The 23,012-nt window shown below is 46.5% G+C and overlaps 1 protein-coding gene across 21 annotated transcripts in view; it reads left to right on the forward strand.

Moving 5' to 3' along the window:
• The window catches only part of nebl (nebulette), a 555,716-nt gene that overhangs the window by 439,840 nt on the left and 92,864 nt on the right, over nucleotides 1–23,012 (forward strand). For 18 of the 21 annotated variants that reach the window (XM_085987820.1, XM_085987817.1, XM_085987818.1 and 15 more), the window contains 6 exons: nucleotides 13,988–14,092; nucleotides 14,185–14,292; nucleotides 14,582–14,692; nucleotides 17,377–17,487; nucleotides 17,667–17,777; nucleotides 17,920–18,030. The exons of the other annotated variants lie outside the window; for them this stretch is intronic. In XM_085987820.1, the coding sequence (XP_085843946.1) occupies nucleotides 13,988–14,092; nucleotides 14,185–14,292; nucleotides 14,582–14,692; nucleotides 17,377–17,487; nucleotides 17,667–17,777; nucleotides 17,920–18,030 (657 nt within the window). The remainder of the gene's footprint in view (nucleotides 1–13,987; nucleotides 14,093–14,184; nucleotides 14,293–14,581; nucleotides 14,693–17,376; nucleotides 17,488–17,666; nucleotides 17,778–17,919; nucleotides 18,031–23,012) is intronic. 21 annotated transcript variants of the gene reach the window in all.

A 23,012-nucleotide genomic window follows, 5' to 3' on the forward strand; every position in this document is an offset into this window, starting at 1 on the left:
ATCTAGCACTCAGTTACGAAGCTTGGGAGGAATCACAACTCGTGAGCCGCACATCAGTGTTCCCCGACACACTGATAACTGTTCCCTCCTAGCTGAGAATGCTGGAAACAATGAGTCACCATGCGCTGGCCATTCCTTCACAGTGATGTCATAAACTTTTGACAATGTAGGGTCATTGCGTGTTTCTCTTTCAATGAGGGAGTTTGTCACTGGTAGCTGCTCAACTATTGTTGTGTGAAATACCTCTGCTGAGTCAACTGTTGTAGTTCTCTCTGAGGTCGGCAGTGGTAAACGTGACAAACCATCGGCGTTGCCATGTTGCTCGGTCCCCTTGTATTCAATGTCATACAGGTGAGCCCCGAGGAAGAGTGACCATCGCTGCAGCCGTTGTGCCGTCATCACTGGAACACCCTTCCTTGGGTTGAAGATTGAAACGAGAGGCTGGTGGTCAGTTAACAGTGTAAACTGTTGACCATACAAGTAGTGGTTGAATTTCTTGACTCCCCACACAAGGCTGAGGGCCTCTCGGTCAATCTGTGCATAATTGCGTTCAGCTGTAGTCAATGATCTTGAGGCAAAGGCTATTGGTCTTTCTGAGCCATCTGGGAACTTATGTGACAACACGGCACCAATGCCACGGGGTGAAGCATCACATGCCAGTCGAATAGGTAAGGATGGGTCAAAGTGAGCTAGCACCTCTTCTGAAGTAATGAGTCTTGTACTCTCTTGAAAAGCTTGTTCACAGCTGTCACTCCACTTCCATTGTGACCCTGTCTGTAGCAGTGCATTTAGTGGATGTAACACTGTGGATAGGTTGGGCAAGAACTTGTGATAGTAGTTCACCAGACCAAGATATGATCTCAACTGAGACACATTTTCAGGTGTTGGTGCATTTATCACAGCTTCAATCTTGTCTGGAGACTTGTGTAAACCGTCCTTGTCAATCACATGTCCACAGTATGAGATTTCCTTTTTGAAAAACTCACACTTGTCTCGGTTTGCTCGGAGCCCATACTCCCGTAACCTGATGAGCACCTGTTCGAGGTTGGAAAAGTGGTCGTTGTCATTCTTGCCAGTAATGATGATGTCATCAAGATAACACTGAGTACCTGGGATCCCCTGCAGGACTTTATTATGTCCGTGAATGATTGAGACACGGACAGCAGGAGTTGAACAAAACAAGTCTTTACTGATTGAAGTCAATCGGGAAAACTAAAACTACAGAGGCTCACTAGTGCCTTTTATACAGGGGTGATCACTGCTGGTACTGCAGTCTGAGACCAGTTATTCTCTTAAAGGTACATACACAACAATTCCTCCCCTTTTAGATAAACAGTACATAACATTCATTTAACAACTAAATGATAACTAATTACAATCACAATTACGGTTGCTAGATACATTGGTTAAGTTTAAGCAATTATAAGTTCAGTCTTTGAGGAGGCTTCCTGATTCTGTCTGGATAACGCCTCTTTGGGGTATCAGGTTCTTCTGGCAAGGTTAAGTCGGGATCAATGTCGTTGTTTGGTTCATTTGCTTCCAATATCACCGATTCTGCGGTAGCTGCAATTGGTACGTCGATTTCATTGCCAGTTGTATCAGATCGTGGTGTGGAGTTGACGTTTTCCAGTGACTCTAGAATCTGGTCAGCATGGCGTCTTACAATGCTCTCTCCAACGTCCACGGTATACATGAGAGGTCCTTGCCGTGTACAAATCGTTCCTGGCTGCCATTTCTCAGTGCGGTAGTCCCGGGCCAAAACTGGTTGACCCATCTTAAAACTCCTGGTCGGCCTTTCATTCATATTCTGAAACTGCCTGTTCTCCACATCTCTTCGGACGTTTGGCTTAACCAAATCCAAGCGGCATCGTAGTCTTCGATTGAAGAACATCATGGCTGGAGTTTGGTTGGTAACCGCATGTGTCGCATTCTGGTAGGCAAACAAGAAGTTGTCCACCTTGTGTTGTAGGGGTATATCTTCATTACACATTGCCTTGATAGCCTTCTTGAATGTTTGAACAAACCTCTCGGCCAATCCATTAGTGGCTGGATGATATGGGGCAGATGTGTAATGCTTAACACCATTGTTCTTTAAGAACCTCCGGAACTCTTCAGACACAAACTGTGGTCCATTGTCAGAGCAAATCTGTTCAGGCAGCCCATTCCTGGCGAATATGGTTCGTAAAACTGTGATAGTTTTTTCCGTGGTGGTTGAGGACATTTTTATTACCTCTGGCCACTTTGAATGTGCATCCACCGCAATTAAAAACATCGAGTCCATGAAGGGACCAGCAAAATCAATGTGCACCCTTTGCCATGGAGATGAGGGCCACTCCCATGGATGCAGAGGAGCTTGTGGTGGGGCGTTTTGGACCTTCTGGCATCCTGCACAGCTCTTGGTCATCTCTTCGATTTTTCTATCGATTCCCGGCCACCACACAAACGCTCTGGCTAAGTTCTTCATTTTTACCCCACCCAGATGACCCTCATGAAGCTCATTGAGCACTCTATCCATCAACTTAGGTGGAATTACTACTCTGGATCCACACATCAAGGTTCCTCTGCACACTGACAGCTGTTCTCTTCTCGGCGAGAATGCTGGCAGCAGTGGTTCGCCATGTGCTGGCCATCCCTTCACCGTTAAATCATAGACCCGTGATAGTGTTGGGTCATTCCGTGTTTCCTTTTCTATGTTTGCATTCGTCACAGGGAGACATTCGACTATGGTCGAGTGGAATAACTCCATTGGATCCACTGCAAGGTCTTCTTCCACCGTCGGCAACGGTAGGCGTGACAATCCATCAGCATTCCCATGCTGTTTAGTTCCTTTGTACTCGATGTCATATTGGTGTGCCCCTAGGAAAAGGGACCACCTCTGCAGCCGTTGTGCTGTCATTATCGGTACGCCCTTCTGAGGGTTGAAAATGGAGACAAGAGGTTGATGATCGGTTGGTAGAGTAAATTTTTGACCGTGCAGGTAGTGATTGAACTTCTTCACCCCCCATACTAGGCTGAGGGCCTCTCTGTCAATCTGGGCGTAGTTACGCTCGGCAGAAGTTAACGAGCGTGACGCAAAAGCTATCGGCCTCTCTAAACCATCAAGGAATTTATGTGACAGTACCGCCCCAATGCCGTAGGGAGACGCATCACACGCCAGTCTGATCGGCAGTGCTGGGTTGTAGTGAGCCAATACTTCTCTTGAAGTGATTAAGTCCTTACTCTTCTGAAAGGCCCGCTTACAGTCATTGCTCCATTTCCATGCTACTCCCGTTCGTAGCAGGGCGTTCAGTGGGTGCAGAATTGTTGACAAATTCGGCAAAAACTTATGGTAGTAATTCACCAATCCGAGGAATGACCTCAGTTGCGACACATTTTCAGGCGCTGGGGCCTTAACAACCGCTTCAATTTTGTCAGGGGACTTATGTAACCCCTCTTCATCAATCACGTGGCCACAATACGATAATCTGTTTCTTAAAAAACTCGCACTTGGGGCGGTTGGCTCGTAGCCCATGTTCCCGTAGTCTAGTGAGCACCTATTCTAGGTTGTTAAGGTGTTCACTGTCATCTTCACCTGTCACTAGGATGTCGTCCAAGTAACAGAGTCCCCAGAATCCCTTGCAGGACTTGTTCCATCGCTCTTTGCTATATCGCCGGAGCCGATGCTACTCCGAATACCAATCGATGATACTGGTAAAGACCTTTGTGAGCGTTTATCGTGAGATACTTCCTAGAGGATTCTTCAACCTCCATCTGCAAATATGCTTGTGCTAGGTCAATTTTTGTAAAACGCTTCCCTCCAGACAGTGAGGTGAAGATGTCTTCTATCCTTGGAAGAGGATATTATACTGTGTGAAGGACTGGGTTCACTGTCACCTTGAAATCCCCACAGATGCGAACCTTCCTTGGCTCCTCAGACTTATTGCTTAACGTTTTCTTCATGACAAGAACGATGGGTGTCGCCCACTCGCTCCAGTCGACCTTAGACAACACGCCTGCCTTCTCCAGATTCTCCAGCTCTGCCTCGACGGCTGGGCGAATTGCATATGGTACCGGTCTTGCTTTGAAAAACTTGGGAATTGCATTCTATCGAGGCGGTTACGCCTTTAAGCGTGCCCAGTTCTTGTTGAAATACCTCTTTGGCGTTAGCTAAGATTGTTGACAATCGTCCAGGAGTGACGTCGTCATCTTTTTTACCGTCCACCGTCATTGCATGAATGGAGTGCCAATCTAAGCTTATCTTCCTGATCCATTCACGTCCCAATAACGGTGGTCCACCATTTTGCAGTATGTAGAGATACAATTTCCGTATTTTCTTGCCGTTGTATTCGACAGGCACCCTTATTTTTCCTCTGGGGTATACTTTTTGCCCCGTATACGTCGTCAAGATGATGGATGTCTCTCTCAAAGGTATGTGTGAGAATAGCCGCTCGTAGTCTCGTCGATTCATGATGGTTAGCGCTGATCCTGTATCCAATTCCATTTTAACTTGGGACCCTGCTATTGTGAGGGTGACCCAAATGGTTCGGTGATCCTCTTTTGCGATTACATTGTGAAGTTTGAGACAGCTTAGTCTCCTGTTCCCGGATTCACTATCGCTCATCTGGTCTTCGGAACTACTGTCCGTCATCTTTTGTACTTTCTTGTACGGTTCCTTAGTAGCCTTTTTGTTGTCGCTGGTCTTCTTCCCAGACCTGCAAACTCGTGCAATGTGTCCCATCTTTCCGCATTGCCTGCATATTTTGTCTTTGGACCAGCAGTCCTTCTGGTCATGGTTAGTTCTGCCGCAGCGATAACATTTTGCAAATCCCCGTGTCATGTCGTGGGTGCTGTATTCCTGTGGCTTTTGTTGTATTTCCGCAGCTCCCCTTGCTGCTGCTTCGTACGATACTGCCACGCTGAAAGCCTTATCTAGCGTCAGCTCTTTCTCTGAGAGTAACTTCTTCTGTGTTCCTTCACTCTGGAGTCCACAGACAAATTTGTCCCGTAGGGCATCTGCCAGTCCTGCTCCGAACTGGCAGTGCTTTGATAGCTTGCGTAGTTCCGTAAGGTACTCAGCATTGCTCTCATCTTTTTGCTGAGTTCTCCTGTGGAATTTAAATCTTTCTGCTATCAACAGCGGTGCAGGGTTTAGGTGTTCCTGTAGGACAGCAACAATTTCGTTAAAACTCTTCGCCTTCGGTTTGGCTGGAGTAATCAGGTCCCGCAATAGGCCGTATGTTCTAGCGCCCATTAAGTTTAGCAATACCGATGCCTTTTTCTCATCGGCTATTTCGTTTGCCTCGCAATATACCTGGACTCTTTCCACATACGTGGTCCAGTCCTCTATTGTATTATCAAAGGCAGTGATACAGCCAGTCTTCGGCATCTTGAAATCTAAAATGGTGCCGCCCGCGCTTTGCCTTCTTCCCCGATTTAACAAAATGGCGCCTCCCACGCTTTGCCTTCGTCCCCGCTGATTAAGATGGCGCCTCCCGCGCTTTGCCTTCTTCCCCGCTGTTGCTAGCGCTGCTTTCCGCGGTTCCCGTTGCAACCTGCAGCTCTTCACGGTTTCTTGCGCGTTTAATATTTCTTTTTTTTATTATTTTCCCGTCGTGGAACAACCCTGTGGGACTCTTGCCTCCCTCTTCTCGGGTCTATACGCAGCCCGGCTTCGTAGCACCGGCCGCGCCCTGTGTGCTCCACCCTCTCTCGCTCCTCGGCCCCGTTGCAAGCCATCCGCTCAAGTTCGCGAACGCCGCAGCCCAGGAAGGATCAGTGTACTACCTGCCACCAGCCCGATTAGCTGAAGCACCGTCGACAGGAACCAGGCCCCGCTTTCGACAGCTTCTCCAGCAATCTTTAACTCCACTAACACAGGGGCGGATGCCCACGGTCGACGCCCGTTTCTACTGCTTTCTTCCTTCTGGCCTCGACTTCTGCTCACTTCGCTGCAGGAATGGATCCCAGGAGGTGGTGCAGACTGTAGGTAAGTTCGTATCTGCTCGTCGCCAGTATTATGTCCGTGAATGATTGAGACACGGACAGCAGGAGTTGAACAAAACAAGTCTTTACTGATTGAAGTCAATCGGGAAAACTAAAACTACAGAGGCTCACTAGCGCCTTTTATACAGGGGTGGTCACTGCCGGTACTGCAGTCTGAGACCAGTTATTCTCTTAAAGGTACATACACAACAGACTTGGTCCATTGCCCTTTGCCAGATTGCAGGAGCTGATGCTATTCCAAATACCAGCCGATTGTACTGGTAAAGGCCTTTGTGCGTATTTATTGTCAGGTACTTCTTTGATGCATCATCAATTTCCATTTGGAGATAGGCCTAGGCCAAGTCAATCTTTGTGAAGCGTTCCCCTCTTGACAGGGAAGCAAAGATGTCCTCAATGCGAGGCAATGGGTACTGTACTGTGTGGAGGACTGGGTTAACAGTCACTTTAAAGTCTCCACAGATGCGCACTTTTCTTGGCTTTCCTGGTTTTGTGCTGGAGGTTTTCTTCATCACTGGAACTATAGGTGTGGCCCATTCACTCCAATCCACCTTGGACAGGACCCCTAACTGCTCCAAGTTCTCCAGCTCTGCTTCTACTGAAGGGCGAATTGCATAAGGCACTGGTCTGGCCTTATGGAACTTTGGATTTGCGTTCTCCTCAATCTTAATTTTTGCTTTCATGCCCTTAATTGTTCCTATTCCCTTCTTGAACACTTCCAGAGAGTCAGAGAGTATTTGTGACAGTCTCTCAGGAGTGGCGTTGCTGTCCTCCTTTGCTGACACAAACAGTACTTTGATCGTGTGCCAATCCAACTGTATTTTCCTGAGCCATTCGCGTCCCAGCAAATGTGGTCCTCCATTTTCCACTACATAGAGGTTCAATTGCGGTATTTTTTTTTCTTTGTATGTCACTGTCACTTTTATTTTACCTTTGGGGCACACTCTTTGTCCTGTATATGTCTTTAACAGTACTTTAGTTGGCCTTAGCGGTATATGTGAAAACAGTCGTTTGTAGTCATGTACAGAGATCACTGTTAAAGCTGAGCCTGTGTCCAACTCCATTTTCAGCCTAATTCCTGCCACTTCTGGAGTAACCCATATTATTCTGTGATCCCGTGTCTCTTTCACACTGTGTAGTTTTAGACAAGCCAGGTCCTCTTCCTCTGAGTCTGTGTCACTTTTTTCTTTATCTGAACTGTCTCCAGTCACGTGGTGTACCTTCTTGTATCTATCTTTGAAAGGTTTCTTGTTTTCGGTCACTTGATGTACCTTTTTGTTACTCTGTATTGTATCAGTTTTCGGCTTCTTATTTGCTTTGCAGACTCTTTCAATGTGCCCTCGTCTGCCACATTGTCTGCAATCTTTATCTTTAAACCAACAGTCATTGTGGTCATGTGACATTTTGCCACAGCGATAGTACTTCTTTTCTTGTTTCAGTGACATTTTATTCGTTGAATATTCCAGGGATTTTTGTTGAATTTCTAAAGCGCCACGTGCTGCTGCTTCCATTGATATTGCGATACTCAGAGCCTTCTCCAATGTGAGGTCTTTTTCAGACAGGAGCTGCTTTTGTGTGCTTTCATTTTGCATGCCACACACAAATCTGTCCCTCAATGCGTCTGATAAGCCCACTCCAAATTGGCAATGTTCTGATAATTTGCGCAACTTTGCCAAATATTCAGAAATGCTTTCATTTTTGCTCTGGTTCCATTTATGGAATTTAAATCTTTCAGCTATGAGCAGTGGTTTGGGGCTTAAATGGTCTTGGAGTGTGTCCACTATTTGTTTGAATGTTTTGTTTGCTGGCTTTTCAGGGGTTAATAAACTACGTAGCAGCCCATATGTCTTTGCGCCCATAACACTCAGCAAAACAGTGGCTTTCTTTTCTACCTCCACTCCGTTAGCCTCACAGTACAACTCCACTCTTTCAATGTAAGTTGCCCAGTCTTCAATGCTGCTATCAAATGCTGCAATCGTGCCAATCATCGCCATTTTTTTTTTCCAAACCCTTTTTCTTTCTTTACTAGTTAGCTAGCGTCATGCAAGTCCTGTGCACTTTTCACTTGACTTACGTATCCCCTGCCTAGCTTAGCAAGTGTGCTCCATTTTCTCTACCTTCTCGCTCCTTTCTTCCAAATTTCGGTGTCTTCTGGATGCGATGCCAGAATAGGAAGACGTAGGTTCATAATTCTCGTCGCCAATTTGTTGTGTTTGTACCGCTATACACAACTACATAAAATAATAAAGCAGCAGAGACTGAGAGTAACTTCAAGTGATCTTTACTGGTTAACTGGAACTTCGGCACTGACTATACAAATCGATACGCGTCTGTTATATACGCTCGCAACTAAGGATGTACATCCGCAAAACAAAGTAGTCCCTTCAATGTTGTATACATTACAGTTGATATGGGGGTGGGGGGGGTGGTACTTGATACTTATACTGGGTACAAAAGTGTTCTATTCTCCAAAACTTACATCTCTTACATGAGCACAAAAATGCATTAAACATTAAGGCCTAGAAATTCAGTATGGCCACGTTTGGGGCGCTACAGTTGAGCGTGCGCTAAATTTAGCGCCCGGCGCAAATTATCGCCACCTTCAGCGAAATTGAGTTGCTTCGCCCTAAGAGGTTCTTGCTGCGCTAAAGCAGGCGCTGCACGACTATCTTAAGGCACTAAGCCAGAGAGGCGAGGCACTACCACCGAGGGCGGGCGCAGCGCAGGTGCGGCCAGTTAGTGATTGCCGGCAGACACACTGGCGCCGGTCACCTCTTAAAGGGGGAGGGTCGATTTGGCTTGCAGCCACGCCCTGCACATTGGAGCCCTGATTCTCGGCCTGGACAGACCTGCTGCGACATTGTAACGCCTACGACCATGGAGAGGGCCAGGGAGCGAGCGCAGCGGTTCAGTGAGGGGGCCCTAAAGGTTCTGGTTGGCGCAGTGGAGCGCAGGCGACCTATCCTGTTTCCGGACAGTAACGAATATCGAAAAGCTTGGAGGGAGGTGGCACACAGAGTGACCTCCAGCAGCATGGTACCTAGGACCCCAACGCAATGCAGGAAGAAGTTCAACGACCTCACTTGTGTTGTCAGGGTGCGTACCCTTTCCAGTATCCTCTTCATCCCTGCATGTGCACCTCAATTTATGACCAAAGGGTCCTGAAAGCCCCAATGCCCGGCCCTCATCCAACACCTATGGGCCTCTCATGAAACTCACATGCACATTCATCACTTTACACACTGTAAGGGCTATTCCACCATGGGAGGCAGTGCAGCCAAGATCAGGGCTTGACACTGTAAGGGCTATTCCACCATGGGAGGCAGTGCAGCCAAGATCAGGGCTTCACACTGTAAGGGCTATTCCACCATGGGAGGCAGTGCAGCCAAGATCAGGGCTTCACACTGTAAGGGCTATTCCACCATGGGAGGCAGTGCAGCCAAGACCAGGGCTTCACACTGTAAGGGCTATTCCACCATGGGAGGCAGTGCAGCCAAGATCAGGGCTTCACACTGTACTGAGAGCCCGTCCTTTCTCTTGCAGGGCAAGCTGGCGCACAATAGGAGGCAACAGCAACGGACCGGGGGAGGCCGTCCTGAACTTAAAGACCTCAGCGATCTGGAGCAGCGAGTGCAACGGATTATGGTAGGCCGGATGATTGGCCCTGTCGCCACTGGAGATGCCGACCCTGTTCTGGACAGCAATGGTAAGGTCATCACCTTTTTGACCTCTCTCCTTCCACTTGTGCCTCACACCAGCATCCTTTGCCACTATCGAACCAATGCAGTGCATTGCAACACTCATGCCTCCCTCGCTGCTGCCCTGTCCTCACGCAAAAGCAACTCTTGTACCTCCCTGCTTTCAGATGCTGATTCGCCAGGTGAGGAGGCGGGCCCTCAAGCTGCCACTGTGAGTGATTCTGAAGGCGAGCAGGAGGAAGAGGAAGCCGGACCATCACTGCCACCCTCAGCCGAGGCAGCCCATGGCCATAATGGGGACACGTCTTCCCTGGAGGGGAGCAGAGGGGAAGGGTCTAAGGAGGGTGAAGCTCCGGGGCCCAGCGGGCTGCAGCAACGCGGCGGGGTTGGGGGGGGATAGGGAAGCTCGGCGGCCTTCTCCCTGGAGGGAGAGTCTGGCCTCCAGTCCTGCTACAGTGAGCGCAGAGGAGGTGCGGCTCCTCGCTGAAATGGGCGCCCAGGCGGAGCACAGGCACACTGAGCTCATGGCTGCAGTGGCAAGGATGCCTGACTCCATAGAGTCACTGGCAAGGAGTGTACAGGAATTCAGGGCAGCACAGGCAAGGAGTCTGCAGGACTTCGGTGCAGCACTGGCAAGGAGTCTGCAGGACTTCGGTGCAGCACAGTCGGCTTCCGCGCAAGTGCTTAGTCGTGCCATGCAGTCACTGTTTGGTCTGATGCAGACACAGATTAGGGCCACACGAGCACTGACTGCTGCCACCCTTGCTGGATCGGGCAGGATTCGCCGGGGACCTCGCTGCGCCGCAGCAGGCCAGCAGTCTGTGCTTCAGCAGATTGCTGCGCATGCTTCAGTGCTGGCCCGTGTGAGTGCCAGTGTATCGTCCGACCAGGGAGTGCCTGTGCTCTGTCAGGATGGCAGCATTCCTGCTGCCAACACTGTCACTCCTCCACTGCAGCTGCCACCACCCGTAGGACAGACTGCTGCCGCCCAAGCAGAGTTGGAGAAGTCAGCAGCCGGGCCCTCCAGGCCCAGAGCTGGTCCAGGCCGTCCCCCAAGGGCATCTGCCGACTCAGTTTCTGACACTCAGCAACCTTCCCCCAGCCTTGCTGCAGCCACTGGGGTCCCATTGCGGAGGAGCTGTAGGGTGGGAAGGGGCCAATCTTGCAAGCGAGGCAGATCACCCTCGCAGGCCAAAAAGTAGGAGGTGTGGCAAAATGCTGTGGTTTTTTTGTAAAGGCCGAGGATCATGGTCATTTTTAGTTAACTCTTTTGTTCATTGTCTCCAGGTTGTTCGAGCCAGTTATGTGTCTGACTTTTTTGGGGGGTTTCTCTGTATTTGTTTGTCACGCGGGAAGGGCACAGAGTTTGTAAAATAAATAATTGTCTTTATTCAGATTGTGCATGTTTGCACTTTGAACTATTTGTTGCCTTGACCGGCTCAGGGTTTGCGGACCAGTTCCATTCATGTTCTTTCAATGGCACAAGCCATTTCCTCAGAGGGGGCCTAGAACTGACTTGCAATAAGCCGCTGACGGACGGCCCTTGCACTTTGTGCCTCCCTCCCGTCTTGGTGCTCCTCCTCTGCTGGTGCTCCAATGCCTGCTGGCAGTGGCTGAGTCCTGAGGATAGCCAGGTTGTGCAGCATGCAGCACACTACAACGAAATGGGAGACTCGCTCAGACGAGTACTGAAGGGCTCCCCCGGAATGGTCCAGACAGCGGAACCGTTGCTTTAGCACGCCGATTGTGTGCTCAGTGATGTTCCTGGTCGCTTGATAGCTGTCATTGTATTGTGCTTCAGCAGGGGTGCTGGGCGCACGGAGCGGGGTCATCAACCAGGTGCACAAATGATAGCCCTTGTCCCCAGGAAGCCAGCCTCCTGGGTGAGCCGGGGCTTCGAAAAGGTCTGCCACAGAAGTCTGGCGCAGGATGAAGGCATCGTGGCTGCTGCCTGGAAAGCGGGCATTGACAGCTAGTATCAGCTGTCTGTGGTCATACACCAACTGCACATTCAACGAATGGAACCCCTTCCGGTTGCGGTAATCCTCGGCATTCTCTTGCGGCGCCCGCAAAGCCACATGCGTGCAGTCAATGGCGCCCTGGACAATGGGGAAGCCCGCTATTCTTGCAAATCCCATTGCGCGCTCCTGCTGCTTGTCCAGGGTCATGGGGTAGGAAATGTACTGACGTCTCCTTTTGAAGAGGGCATTCGTGACTTGGATGCAGCAATGCACTGTGAACTGGGAGACATTGGCAATGTCCCCAGTAGTGGATTGGAAGGAGCTGGTGGCATAGAAGTTGAGAGCCACTGCCACCGACAGATGTCCTGCTCCACAGCTGAGGCTGCAGATCTGTCTGAAGCAGGTGGCAGACCTCAAGTGACCACCTCCCTTCTGAATCGAAGCCTCCGAATACACTGCTCCTCAGACATGTTGAGGTATGAGAACTGCTGGCGGTATACCCTGGGAGGGTAAGGCCTCTTGTGCTGACGCCTGTTGGCCCTCCTCCGTCTGGCCATGATTGGCACTCTCTCTCGGCGCCTCTGAGCTCTCTCAATGCAATCAAGAAGCCCAACGTTTCCACCCATTGCAGCCCCCATTATATGTGGCCACTCAAGGCTATGGCACTGAAAAATCAATCCAACTGCAAAGCTCTGGGCTGAAGCCAGAAGTACCTGTGCGAGCGCTGAGTCAATGCAGAAAGCTCTCTGCAAATCTCTCTCTCTCTCACACAGGAGTGGTCCAAAAATGGCTACCACTAAGAAGGCAGGAAGAGCCCCCTTTAAATAGCGCCCCCACAGCGACTGGGAACCATTCCACTCAACCAGTCGCTGGGAGCGCCAGGCGGAAAGAAGGGGGGCGCCACTGAAGTTCCGGTTCGGGCGCACCAAGGGCGTTGCACCATGAAATGATGTCAGTATCTGCGCGCGCAGCTGAGCGGGCGTTGCGGTTTTGCGCCGCTGCTAAATGTCCGCTCAATTTCGCGAGAGGCGCAGTTCGCGCCGCGCCCGGGCGCTAGCCGCTTCGCGACCCACTTATCGCCCTCTTAAGGTGCTAACGGCTGGCGCTAACAACTGAATTTCTCCCCCTAACTGTTTTTGAAAAAAGTGACAGTAATCGACATGATATTAATTTATAAGCATTTTTAGGGTAATGTTTTACTCAAAAGTAGTGAATGATTTATTTACAATTAGCATTGAGTAGAACTCAATACTAGTAACTGAAGTGTGGGAAGATGAAATTAGTAAATTGCCTGCCTAGTTTCAATAATATGTTGGTGTTCAGCAACCAGTTAAAAAATAAAGCTATAGTTGAATTAAATATCAACATTTGCAATGTGCATTTTCCAGAATGATGTTCTTAAAGTTATCTGTAGAAGGTTAGTGCAGATGAACAGATGTATAACAAAATTATTTTACATGAATTACCCCAAATTACAAAATTGTGTCTTTGAGACTATATAAAACAATGGATTAAGGTGACATGTCACATTAAAGACACAATGACATTATCCAAGAGCACTTTTGATACCCGATACTAGCAATTTTACCGAAGTAGACACACATGCTTCCATGACCTTTGAGTTACAGTTGGCTAGAGGATCAGAGCTAGCTTTGACAGGCAAGTTGGTGCACAGGAATATACAAAATCACTTTTATGGTAACATCACTCCCACTGTAAATGGATTGGACAGTAGTTAATAGCTGTTTCGTTTATAGGTCCTTTTGTTTTGTAATGCAGAGCAGAGCAATTTACAGATTTTGCCAGCTGTAGGAGAGAGTTGACTCTCCTGTAGCTGACAAAATCTGAAAATACAAATTTTCTTTATTTCTCTTCCCCTGTACCATCCCACGCCATGCACCTTCCCCAGTGGAGAGGGCGAGTGACCAGCCCATGAGTGACCTGTCGATGTAACCCTGAAACTGAGCACTAGGAAGTGCGGTAAGAGTTACCTTAAGTGACTCAGCCTCCTTTTTTGTTCCCCAGCCCTCCATTTTTTTCTTTATCTCCACAGGAAACATCTGGCTGCTGCTTTTGCTTGCCCATGATGTCATGGCTGAGACTGGCAATCCAGCATGTGAAGGACAACGGGTATCAAACTACTTACTGCAGCCTTCAGACATAACTGATTGGGGTTCTTCCATGTAACACATTTTAAATATTTCTTGAAAGGAGGAGAAGTGTTAGCTGAAGTATTTCAGTGGTAGCTGCCAGCACCAAATCTTAATGACTTTAGTATGTAGCGAAAACTAACCTATCATTTGTAGGTAAAGCTAAATTCGATATTTGTGTGACAAATTTTGTTTGTAGCACGAGTACAAGAAAGAGTTTGAAAAAAGCAAAGGCCATTACCACTTGGCACTAGATACTTCGGAACAGCTTCATCATAAGGAGAATGCGATACTCCAGAGTCAGGTATTACAAGTTGTATATTCTAGTAAATCGAAAACCAGGAAAATGCTATTTTCCCCTCGGACCTTTCACCTGAATCCTCTTGCATATTACAGATCAAATACAGAGAAGAGTATGAAAAAACTAAAGGAAAATCAATGCTGGAGTTTACTGAGACTCCAAGTTATGAAGTAGCAAAACAGGCACAACACATCCAGAGTGAGGTAAAGAAATAGACTTTTGATTTACTTGTTCTATACTTTTTAAAACAGTTTGTACTAAATGGGAGTTATTTTTTTCCATGTCATACCTATAATGAAATGAGGCCTCACCGTGAACCTAATTACCTGTTCTCATCAACAGGTATATAATTTGTTATTACAAATCCCGAATATAAAATATCTTTATCATAGATTGTCAAATATTTATCCGACAAATAATAAAGGACTTTTTTTTTAACATGAATCATGCATAGTGAATGTGAAAATTCTGACATATTTAACCAATCAACAGAAAGAATACAGAAAAGATTTTGATGAATGGATCAAAGGGAGTGTGTCAGTGGACCTTGATATGACCCCAGGTTACTTGCATGCCAAACATGCCACCAGCCTCGTTAACGAGGTAACTCTCTTTCTTGGTATATTTTATCTATATATAAGAGTGCCTATAGTACATACAATTCAAGGTGTATTCATCTGTAGATGAAAAGTACAGTAATGTATTTGAAAACATGTAAACTTATAAAATGTCAAACAGCTGCATTCTAGATATTTTGCACTGTTTTGTCAGAAATATATATTATATACATTTATTTAAACACACTGCTTATTGTTTTGTTGTGATTTTTTTTTTCACTGTCTTTAATAAACAGTGCTGACTTGATGATTTGTTCCAAAGAACTTTTTGTCCCTGACCCAATGTTTTTCCATGTCAGCTGGCAGGAGCTGTACTTTGTGTGATGCTGTGTCCTTCCTGCTTTATTCCCCCCACCCCCCCACCACACCATGTGAGGCAATCCATGAAGTGGCCTGGAAAGAACTGGCAGAGAGTAGCCAAGCTGAAATGGCACTTGAGTCCAGAATCGGAAGCTGGCTCCTCCAAACGGGAGTCCAGGATTATATAGAACTACCACGCTGGTCATACTTATTAACTCTTTGAGGACTGAAGTACTACTGCTCATCCAAAATAAAATGTAAATCTAAAGAAAAAGGGTATATCAAAAAAAAAATTAAGAAACATCCCATGGTGACATATATTCTGCATTTATAATGGGTTTAGAAATTATAATAAATAATTCATAGAATATAAATAATTTTGTATGGATATTAAATGACAGAAAACTTGCGAGTTTTGAATGCTGCAAAAATATGTTCTATGCATGTCTAAGCTGCTCCACTTAGAACAAAGGGTTAACAAATGGAATGTTAAAGATAAGAATATTTCGATAGTTTTTATCTCGACATTTCTAAGCACAGACAACCTGACCAGGCAGCTTTATAAACTAGTATTTTATTCTTTGTTTTAAATTGATTTAAAGTAGTCTTTGTTATTACTGTATAATGTTGTCCAGATGTGAGCTGCTCCACTTAGAACAAATCAGAGAATAGCAACTTCCACTTAAAGTTTTATTAATTTAATCATTTGTCTCCACTAATTTCTGTTACATTAAATTTATGATAAGAATAGGCTGTTCTTTTTTTGGAGCATTTTTTCCCCAACTATAGTGCATTTCTAGTGGTCTGTGGTGGTTTAAAATATTTATCTTCTAGTGTGTCTCATTTCTCAGCCATTACATTATTATAATAAAAGCTTGCAAATGTGTTAATAGTATGTTTGTGAAAGATGAAAATAAAATCAAGTTTCATCTTTAAAAAGGCATATGGGAATGGCACTAGAATTTTCTCTATGTTTGATTTATTAAATCAAATGTTGTTTTACAGGATATGCAACATGATGCTACACCTTTTGTATTGCAGAACTAGTTCAGAAAGATGCAACCTCCTGTATTATAGAATTGCTTAATTTATATTGCTTCACATCAGATCAAGATTTAGGCAGATTCGCATTTCTGTTTGAAAATCACTATGGGTTGCTACCTTTCTCAGTAGTTGGGGAAGGCAACCTATAGACTTGCTACTGAGAACCCAAGATAGGCACTCTGCCCGCCATAGTCAATCGCACGGTTCCCTCTATCTCTGAAAATAAGTACCTATCTTGCTGTTGGAAATTATACTTTCATGGGTCCATACCTTCTGTGCATACTGCCACTGATAATGGCCCAGAAATTCGGGTCGTGGGCTTCCCGCGGGTGCAAGCCCCCGACCTGCACTTACCTTGCGCGTCGGCAGTTGAGCTCTAGGGCCCCGTGGAATTCCGCTCCGGGGCCTGGCCCAGCTGCCGGCGCACTGTGCTTGCGTGTCCCAGGGGCGTAGTTAGTGCGATGCGTCTCCTGGGATCACGTGAGCCATGGGCAGCCAATCGGAGGAGGGAAAAGCCCATTCATAAGATTGACAGGAAGACCTGTGAAAACTTGTGAATACTACGGGCCCCAAAATAGCAGTAAACCTTCAAATAAATTTTTTTTTTTAATCACACTTTTTAAATAAACTTTAAATTACATTAACTATTTTAAACAATAATTTTAAATTTTTGAAAAAAATAATTTAATAAAAAAACGGGGCTAAAAATAAACTTACCTTGCTTTAAAGTATTTAAAAATAATAAACCTGTGGAAAAAATGTTTTAATTTTAATTAATTGACCACTTACCTTGTAAAAAGCAGGCCTTACATCTGCTTTTTAAGTGTGTAAATCCTGCAGGCTTAACCTCGCGTGAAAACCTGCAAAAAAAAAACTAAGTTCAAAGCGCACGTGCAGCCTCCCCTGCACGCGCGTTCGACCTCTGAACCCCTTCGTTCAGAGGATCAGAAGTGCCGGTTTCCCGCGCATGCGCAGTGCATGTAGGAAACCGGCATTTCCATTCGGCCTACGGGTGAGTACCCCATGCGTACTCACCCGTGGAGAGCCAAATTTCTGGGCCAATACTAGCATTGCCTCATTTATTTTACCTTATTGCTGCTGACTTATGACTTCTGGCAGGGACAAAAGGGTAAATGGGTTCTAACAGAATGTAAATGTTAATATGCTCTGATTTACAACATTTTAGATCAGTCAATGGATTTGGTTAAAAGGCCTTTTTTGCAAAATGGAACTTATTCTTGAGAGAAGTCAAGTAATTAAGTTCAAATGCAACATCCTAAAAATATTTGTAAAAGATGACTTAAACTCACACAATTATCTTTTCAGAAAGAATATAGAAAAGATTGGGAAGAAAACATAAAAGGAAAAGGGCTCACTTTGGTAGAAGACACACCTGACCTGATTCGAGTCAAACATGCATCCCAGATATTAAATGAGGTACATGTACCTAATTTTGATATGATTCAGTTGTTACTGAATTCAAAATATCTCTTAGATTGAATCTCTCTCTCTCTCTCTCTCTCTCTCTGCAGCAGAATTGAATATATAGTTTAGTTAATATGCACTGATTTCTTTTTATAAAGATGAATTAAACAAACTGCCAAAATTTTCTTCAGAAAGCATATAGAAAGGACTGGGAAGAAGGTGTAAAGGGAAAAGGACTCACTCTGCTAGAAGATACACCAGACATGATTAGAGTAAAAAATGCATCCCAGATATTAAATGAGGTAAATTTACTTGATCTTCGTATGATTCAGTCATTATTGAATTCAAAATATTGTTTGCAAAGTTTCTCCTCATTGTAGTTAAAGATTATATTGTATATAAAGAATGTTTATAAATTCCAGATATTAACTTTCATTGCTACAGAAAGAATACAGAAAGGATCTTGAAGTCAAAATCAAAGGCAGAGGGATGCAACTGTGTTCAGATATTCTTGATATTAAACGTGCCAAGAAAGCATCAGAAATCATCAGTCAGGTAAATACAGATTGCAGACTATTTACATGGTCAGGGCGTTTTTTCTAGTCAGTGCAAATGCTTTCATTATAACACTTCCCCTGGTCCTTAGAATATTGTGTTTTTCTCCTATAATTATTGATATAATTATAAAATCTATTTTCTAGAATTTTCATTTACTTTCATTTTGTTCACATAATAATGCTGTTGTGACATTTTGTTGTTCAAACCAAAAATGACCAGAAGTATTGGTTAATGTTATTCTAAGCACATGTTCAAACCTAAACATAGGTTGGTGCTGATGAAAGGGTTAGTAACCTTATAGATATGAAATATTAATAATGGTAATTATAGCACTTGATGTGTTTTAGAAGTGTGTGCGCAGAATGAATAGTACATACTTCAATCCACAGAACAGACGACTCGGATCAGTGCAAGCCTTGACTCATTGGTATAACCCTCTCCTCTGAGTCAGTAGGTTGTGGGTTCTTGCCCCACTCCAGAGACTTGAGCACATAATCTAATCTGGTGCTTTGCTGCAGTACTGAGGGAGTTCTGCATTGTCAGAGGTGCCATATTTTGGATGAAATGTTAAACTGAGGTCCTGCTTGCCTGTTCAGGTAGCTGTAACAGATCCTACAGCATACAAAAGCAAAATACTGCGGATGCTGGAAATCTGAAATAAAAACAGAAAATGCTGGAAATACTCAGCAAGTCAGGCAGCGTCTGTGAAGAGAGAAACACAGGTAACGTTTCAGGTCGATGACCTTTCAGCAGAACTGGGGATCCTACAGCATTTGAAGAGCAGGGAGTACTCCCAGTGTCCTGGCCAACATTTATCTTTCAACTAATATTACCAAAAACAGATTTTCTGATCACTTAACTCATTTGCTACTTGTGGAATCTTGTTGTGCACAAATTGCAGCTGTGGTTATCTACATAACTACAATGACTATAAAGTAACTAATTGGCTATGAAGCTCTTTGTGATGTCCTGAAGATGTGTCAGGCACAATGTAAATGCAAGTTCTTTCTTCGTGAACCAATGGAGATAGCCATAGTGGATCATAGTCAGAGTCATAGAGTTATACAGCACAGAAAGAGGCCCTTCAGCCCATCGTGTCCGCACCGGCCATCAAGCCCTGTCTATTCTAATCCCGTTTTCCAGCACTTGGTCCGTAGCCTTGTATGCTATGGCGTTTCAAGTGCTCATCTAAATGCTTCTTGAATGTTGTGAGGGTTCCTGCCTCTACCACCCTTTCAGGCAGTGAGTTCCAGATTCCAACCACCCTCTGGGTGAAAAAGTTTTTCCTCAAATCCCCTCTAAACCTCGTGCCCCTTACCTTGAAACTATGCCCCTGGTTATTGACCCCTCTACTAAGGGGAAAAGTTCCTTTCTATCTACCCTATCTATGCCCCTCATAATTTTGTACACCTCAATCAGGATCCCCCTCAGCCTTCTCTGCTCTAAGGAAAACAACCGCAGCCTGTTCAGTCTCTCTTCATAGCTGAAGCGCTCCAGCCCAGGTAACATCCTGATGCATCTCCTCTGCACCCTCTCCAATGCAATCACATCCTTCCTATAGTGTGGCGACCAGAACTGCACACAGTATTCCAGCTGTGGCCTAACTAGCGTTTTGTACAGCTCCATCATAACCTCCCTGCTCTTATATTCTATGCCTCGGCTAATGAAGGCAAGTATCCCATATGCCTTTATTAACCTTTGCCTCCAATTTCCACCCTTCCCTCACCTTCACATGGTCCATCTCTGACTCTTCCCTTCCCTTCCTCAACTTCTCCGTCTCCATCTCTGGGGATAGGTTATCGACCAATATTCACTACAAGCCCACTGACTCCCACAGCTACCTGGACTACACTTCCTCCCACCCCGCCTCCTGTAAGGACTCTATTCCATTCTCCCAGTTTCTCCGTCTCCGCCGTATCTGCTCCGACGATGCCACCTTCCATACCAGTGCTTCAGACATGCCTCCCTTTTTCCGCAACCGAGGATTCCCCTCTACCGTGGTTGACACTGCCCTCGACCGTGTCAGTTCTATCTCCCGCACTTCTGCTCTCACCCCTGCCCCTCCCTCCCGGAACCACGATAGGGTTCCCCTTGTCCTCACCTTTCACCCCACCAGCCTCCACATTCAACAGATCATCCTCCGGCATTTCCGCTACCTCCAAAGTGATCCCACCACCAAACGTATCTTCCCCTCCCCTCCCCTTTCAGCATTCCGTAGGGACTGCTCCCTCCGAGACACCCTAGTCCACTCCTCTATCACCCCAAACAGCCCTTCCCCTTCGCCTCGCACCTTCCTGTGCAAGCGGAGGAGATGTAACACATGCCCCTATACCTCCCCCCTTCCCACTGTCCAGGGCCCCAAACACCCCTTCCAGGTGAAACAGCGATTTACTTGTACTTCTCGCAATCTAGTATACTGTATTCGCTGCTCACGATGCGGTCTCCTCTACATTGGGGAGACTGTAGTGTATGTAACCGTCTACCTTTAAGAGACTATTATATGTAACCGTTCACCTTTAAGAGAACTATTTTAGGTGTGGCACTACTTGTTTGGCTTCTGTATACGGTAATACCGACGGTGACCACACCGGTATATAAGTGCTGTGGCATGATTTATAGGGCAGACTCGCCCTGACCTTCGAATAGTAAAGTCCTGTTGTATGTTACTCCTGGAGTCTGTGTCGTAATTAACTGCACAACCCACAGACTTTACAGTGGCGACGAGTCCGATCGTACCCTGCGGTAACAATAATTTCAAAGCAACGAAAGAGCGCCGAAAAGAGGCAACCGCCCTCGTCATTCGGCTGGGAGAAAACTCAAGGCTGCAGCAATAGAAAGGAGGAAGACTTTAGCGACAAAAACTTCCATCAGCAACAGGCACTGACTGTCCCTTCTGCCACGGTGACTGTGAGTAAGGGAAAGTGAAAAGAATAGCCGGAGGATAAGGGCTGGGCACTCGACCATGGTCGAGGGGGAAAAGGAGCCGGACAAAAAGTCGGGTCCAACGGCGTCGTGAGAGACCGCGACCGGCGGGAAAAGCCGGGCGGTGACCGAAGCCACGAAGCGCTGCGACCGGGAGCGTAGGCGCGGGAAGAGAGAAACTCAGCCGCAGCCGGGGAGAGAAGCACCGGATCGCGAGAGGGCTGGGAGGCGCAATTGGGGTCCGAGCGAGCGGGAGAGGCAGAGCCGACCAAGAGAGACTGCGCGAGAGCCAGTCCAGCGGCTGAACTGTCCTCCGTCAACGGGGTGTAACCAGCGCCGGTAGAGCCGAGCGAGCGGGAGAGAGGCAGAGCCGAGCAAGGGGAACTGTGCGAGAGCCAGTCCAACGGCTGAACTGTCCTCCGTCAACGGGGTGTACCCAGCGCCGGTAGAGCCGAGCGAGCGGGAGAGAGACAGAGCCGAGCAAGGGGAACTGTGCGAGAGCCAGCCCAGCGGCTGAACCTGTTCGCCGTCAACGGGGTACCCAGAGCCGGTCGCCCTGCCATAAAATTTAAAAAAAAAAGGGGAAAGCCTTGAAGCCGACGCGCAGGCTGTGAACCTGAAAGCCAGCGGCCGTCGCCCGTGGGGAAAGTGTACCCCTCCCGCCAGGGAAGAAACGCGGGAAGCCGCCATTAGGCGGGGAAGAAGACAGAAGTGGGAAACCGCCATTGAAGTGGGCGGGGAGAGAAGATAAGAGCGAGAAACCACCATTTTCGCGGGAAGACCGCCATCTTAGAGAAAAAAAAAGAAATAATAATTTAAAGAAATACTTGTGTTGTTCCCAAAGAGAGGAAGATGCCTAAGCGTGGTAACATCAACGATTTTAATTCCGAAGTAGAAGACTGGGCCACGTACGTGGAACGCATTGAGATCTATTGTGAGGCCAATAAAATAGAAGAAGATGACAAAGCTATAACCTTGCTGAACTCGATGGGCGCAAAGACATATGGGCTCTTGAAGCATCTACTATCACCAGCTAAACCGGCGGATCAGACTTTCGATGATATTGTGGCTGTCCTGAAGGACCACTTGAACCCTACACCGTTGATGTTGGCGGAACGATTCAAATTCTATGCGAGAACGCAACGGAAAGACAAAAGCAACGCAGAATACTTGGTCGAACTGCGTAGACTAGCGAAATACTGCCAGTTTGGAGGGAATCTGACAGAGGCATTGCGAGACAAGTTCGTGTGCGGGTTGGCAAAGGAAGGAACGCAAAAGCGACTACTCGAAGAGAACGACCTTACACTTGACAGGGCTGTCCTTATTGCAGCATCGCACGAAGCCGCAGCGAAGGGAACTGCGGAAATGCAGCTAAAGACAGCAGCACTAAGTGTGGATCAAATTACCTCGACAACAACAAAATGCTATCGTTGTGGGAAGACAACACACGACCAGAACCAATGCTGGTTTAAGAACCAGGAATGTAGGAAATGTGGCAAACTGGGTCACATAGCTAAGGTATGCCGGTCAGGGAAGAAGACCAACAACCAAAGGACCAACAACCAAAGGAAGCCATCACAGGAAAAGTACAACAAGGTACACAAGGTGGCTGAGAAGAGTTCAGACGAACAGAATTCAGACTCAGACCCAAACGGCCAGGAGCTGGGTAGTCTGAGAATTCACAATGTGAGTAAGGAAGCTGACCTACAAACTATCTGGGTCATGCTAAAAATAGCTGGAATCCAAGTGAAAATGGAGTTGGACACTGGATCAGCTCTATCAGTCATAAATCGAAGGGATTACCACCGGCTATTCTCACATATACCCTTAAGAGATACCAAGTTCGTATTGCAGACATACACGGGGCATAAAGTATACCCCATGGGAAAGATAAGAGTCAAAGTGAGAGATAGGGGTAAAGAACACCCAAGAATGAACTTATACGTACTACATGAGGGAGGACCACCACTTCTAGGACGGGAGTGGATCAAGAAAATAGACATGGAATGGCACTATCTAAAAGCCATAACGAGTGAGGACTCGGTGCAGACAATCAG

Source organism: Somniosus microcephalus, chromosome 5 (genome assembly GCF_052327205.1).
Source record: "Somniosus microcephalus isolate GS21.2 chromosome 5, FLI_Smic_1.0, whole genome shotgun sequence".
NCBI lineage: Eukaryota > Metazoa > Chordata > Chondrichthyes > Squaliformes > Somniosidae > Somniosus > Somniosus microcephalus.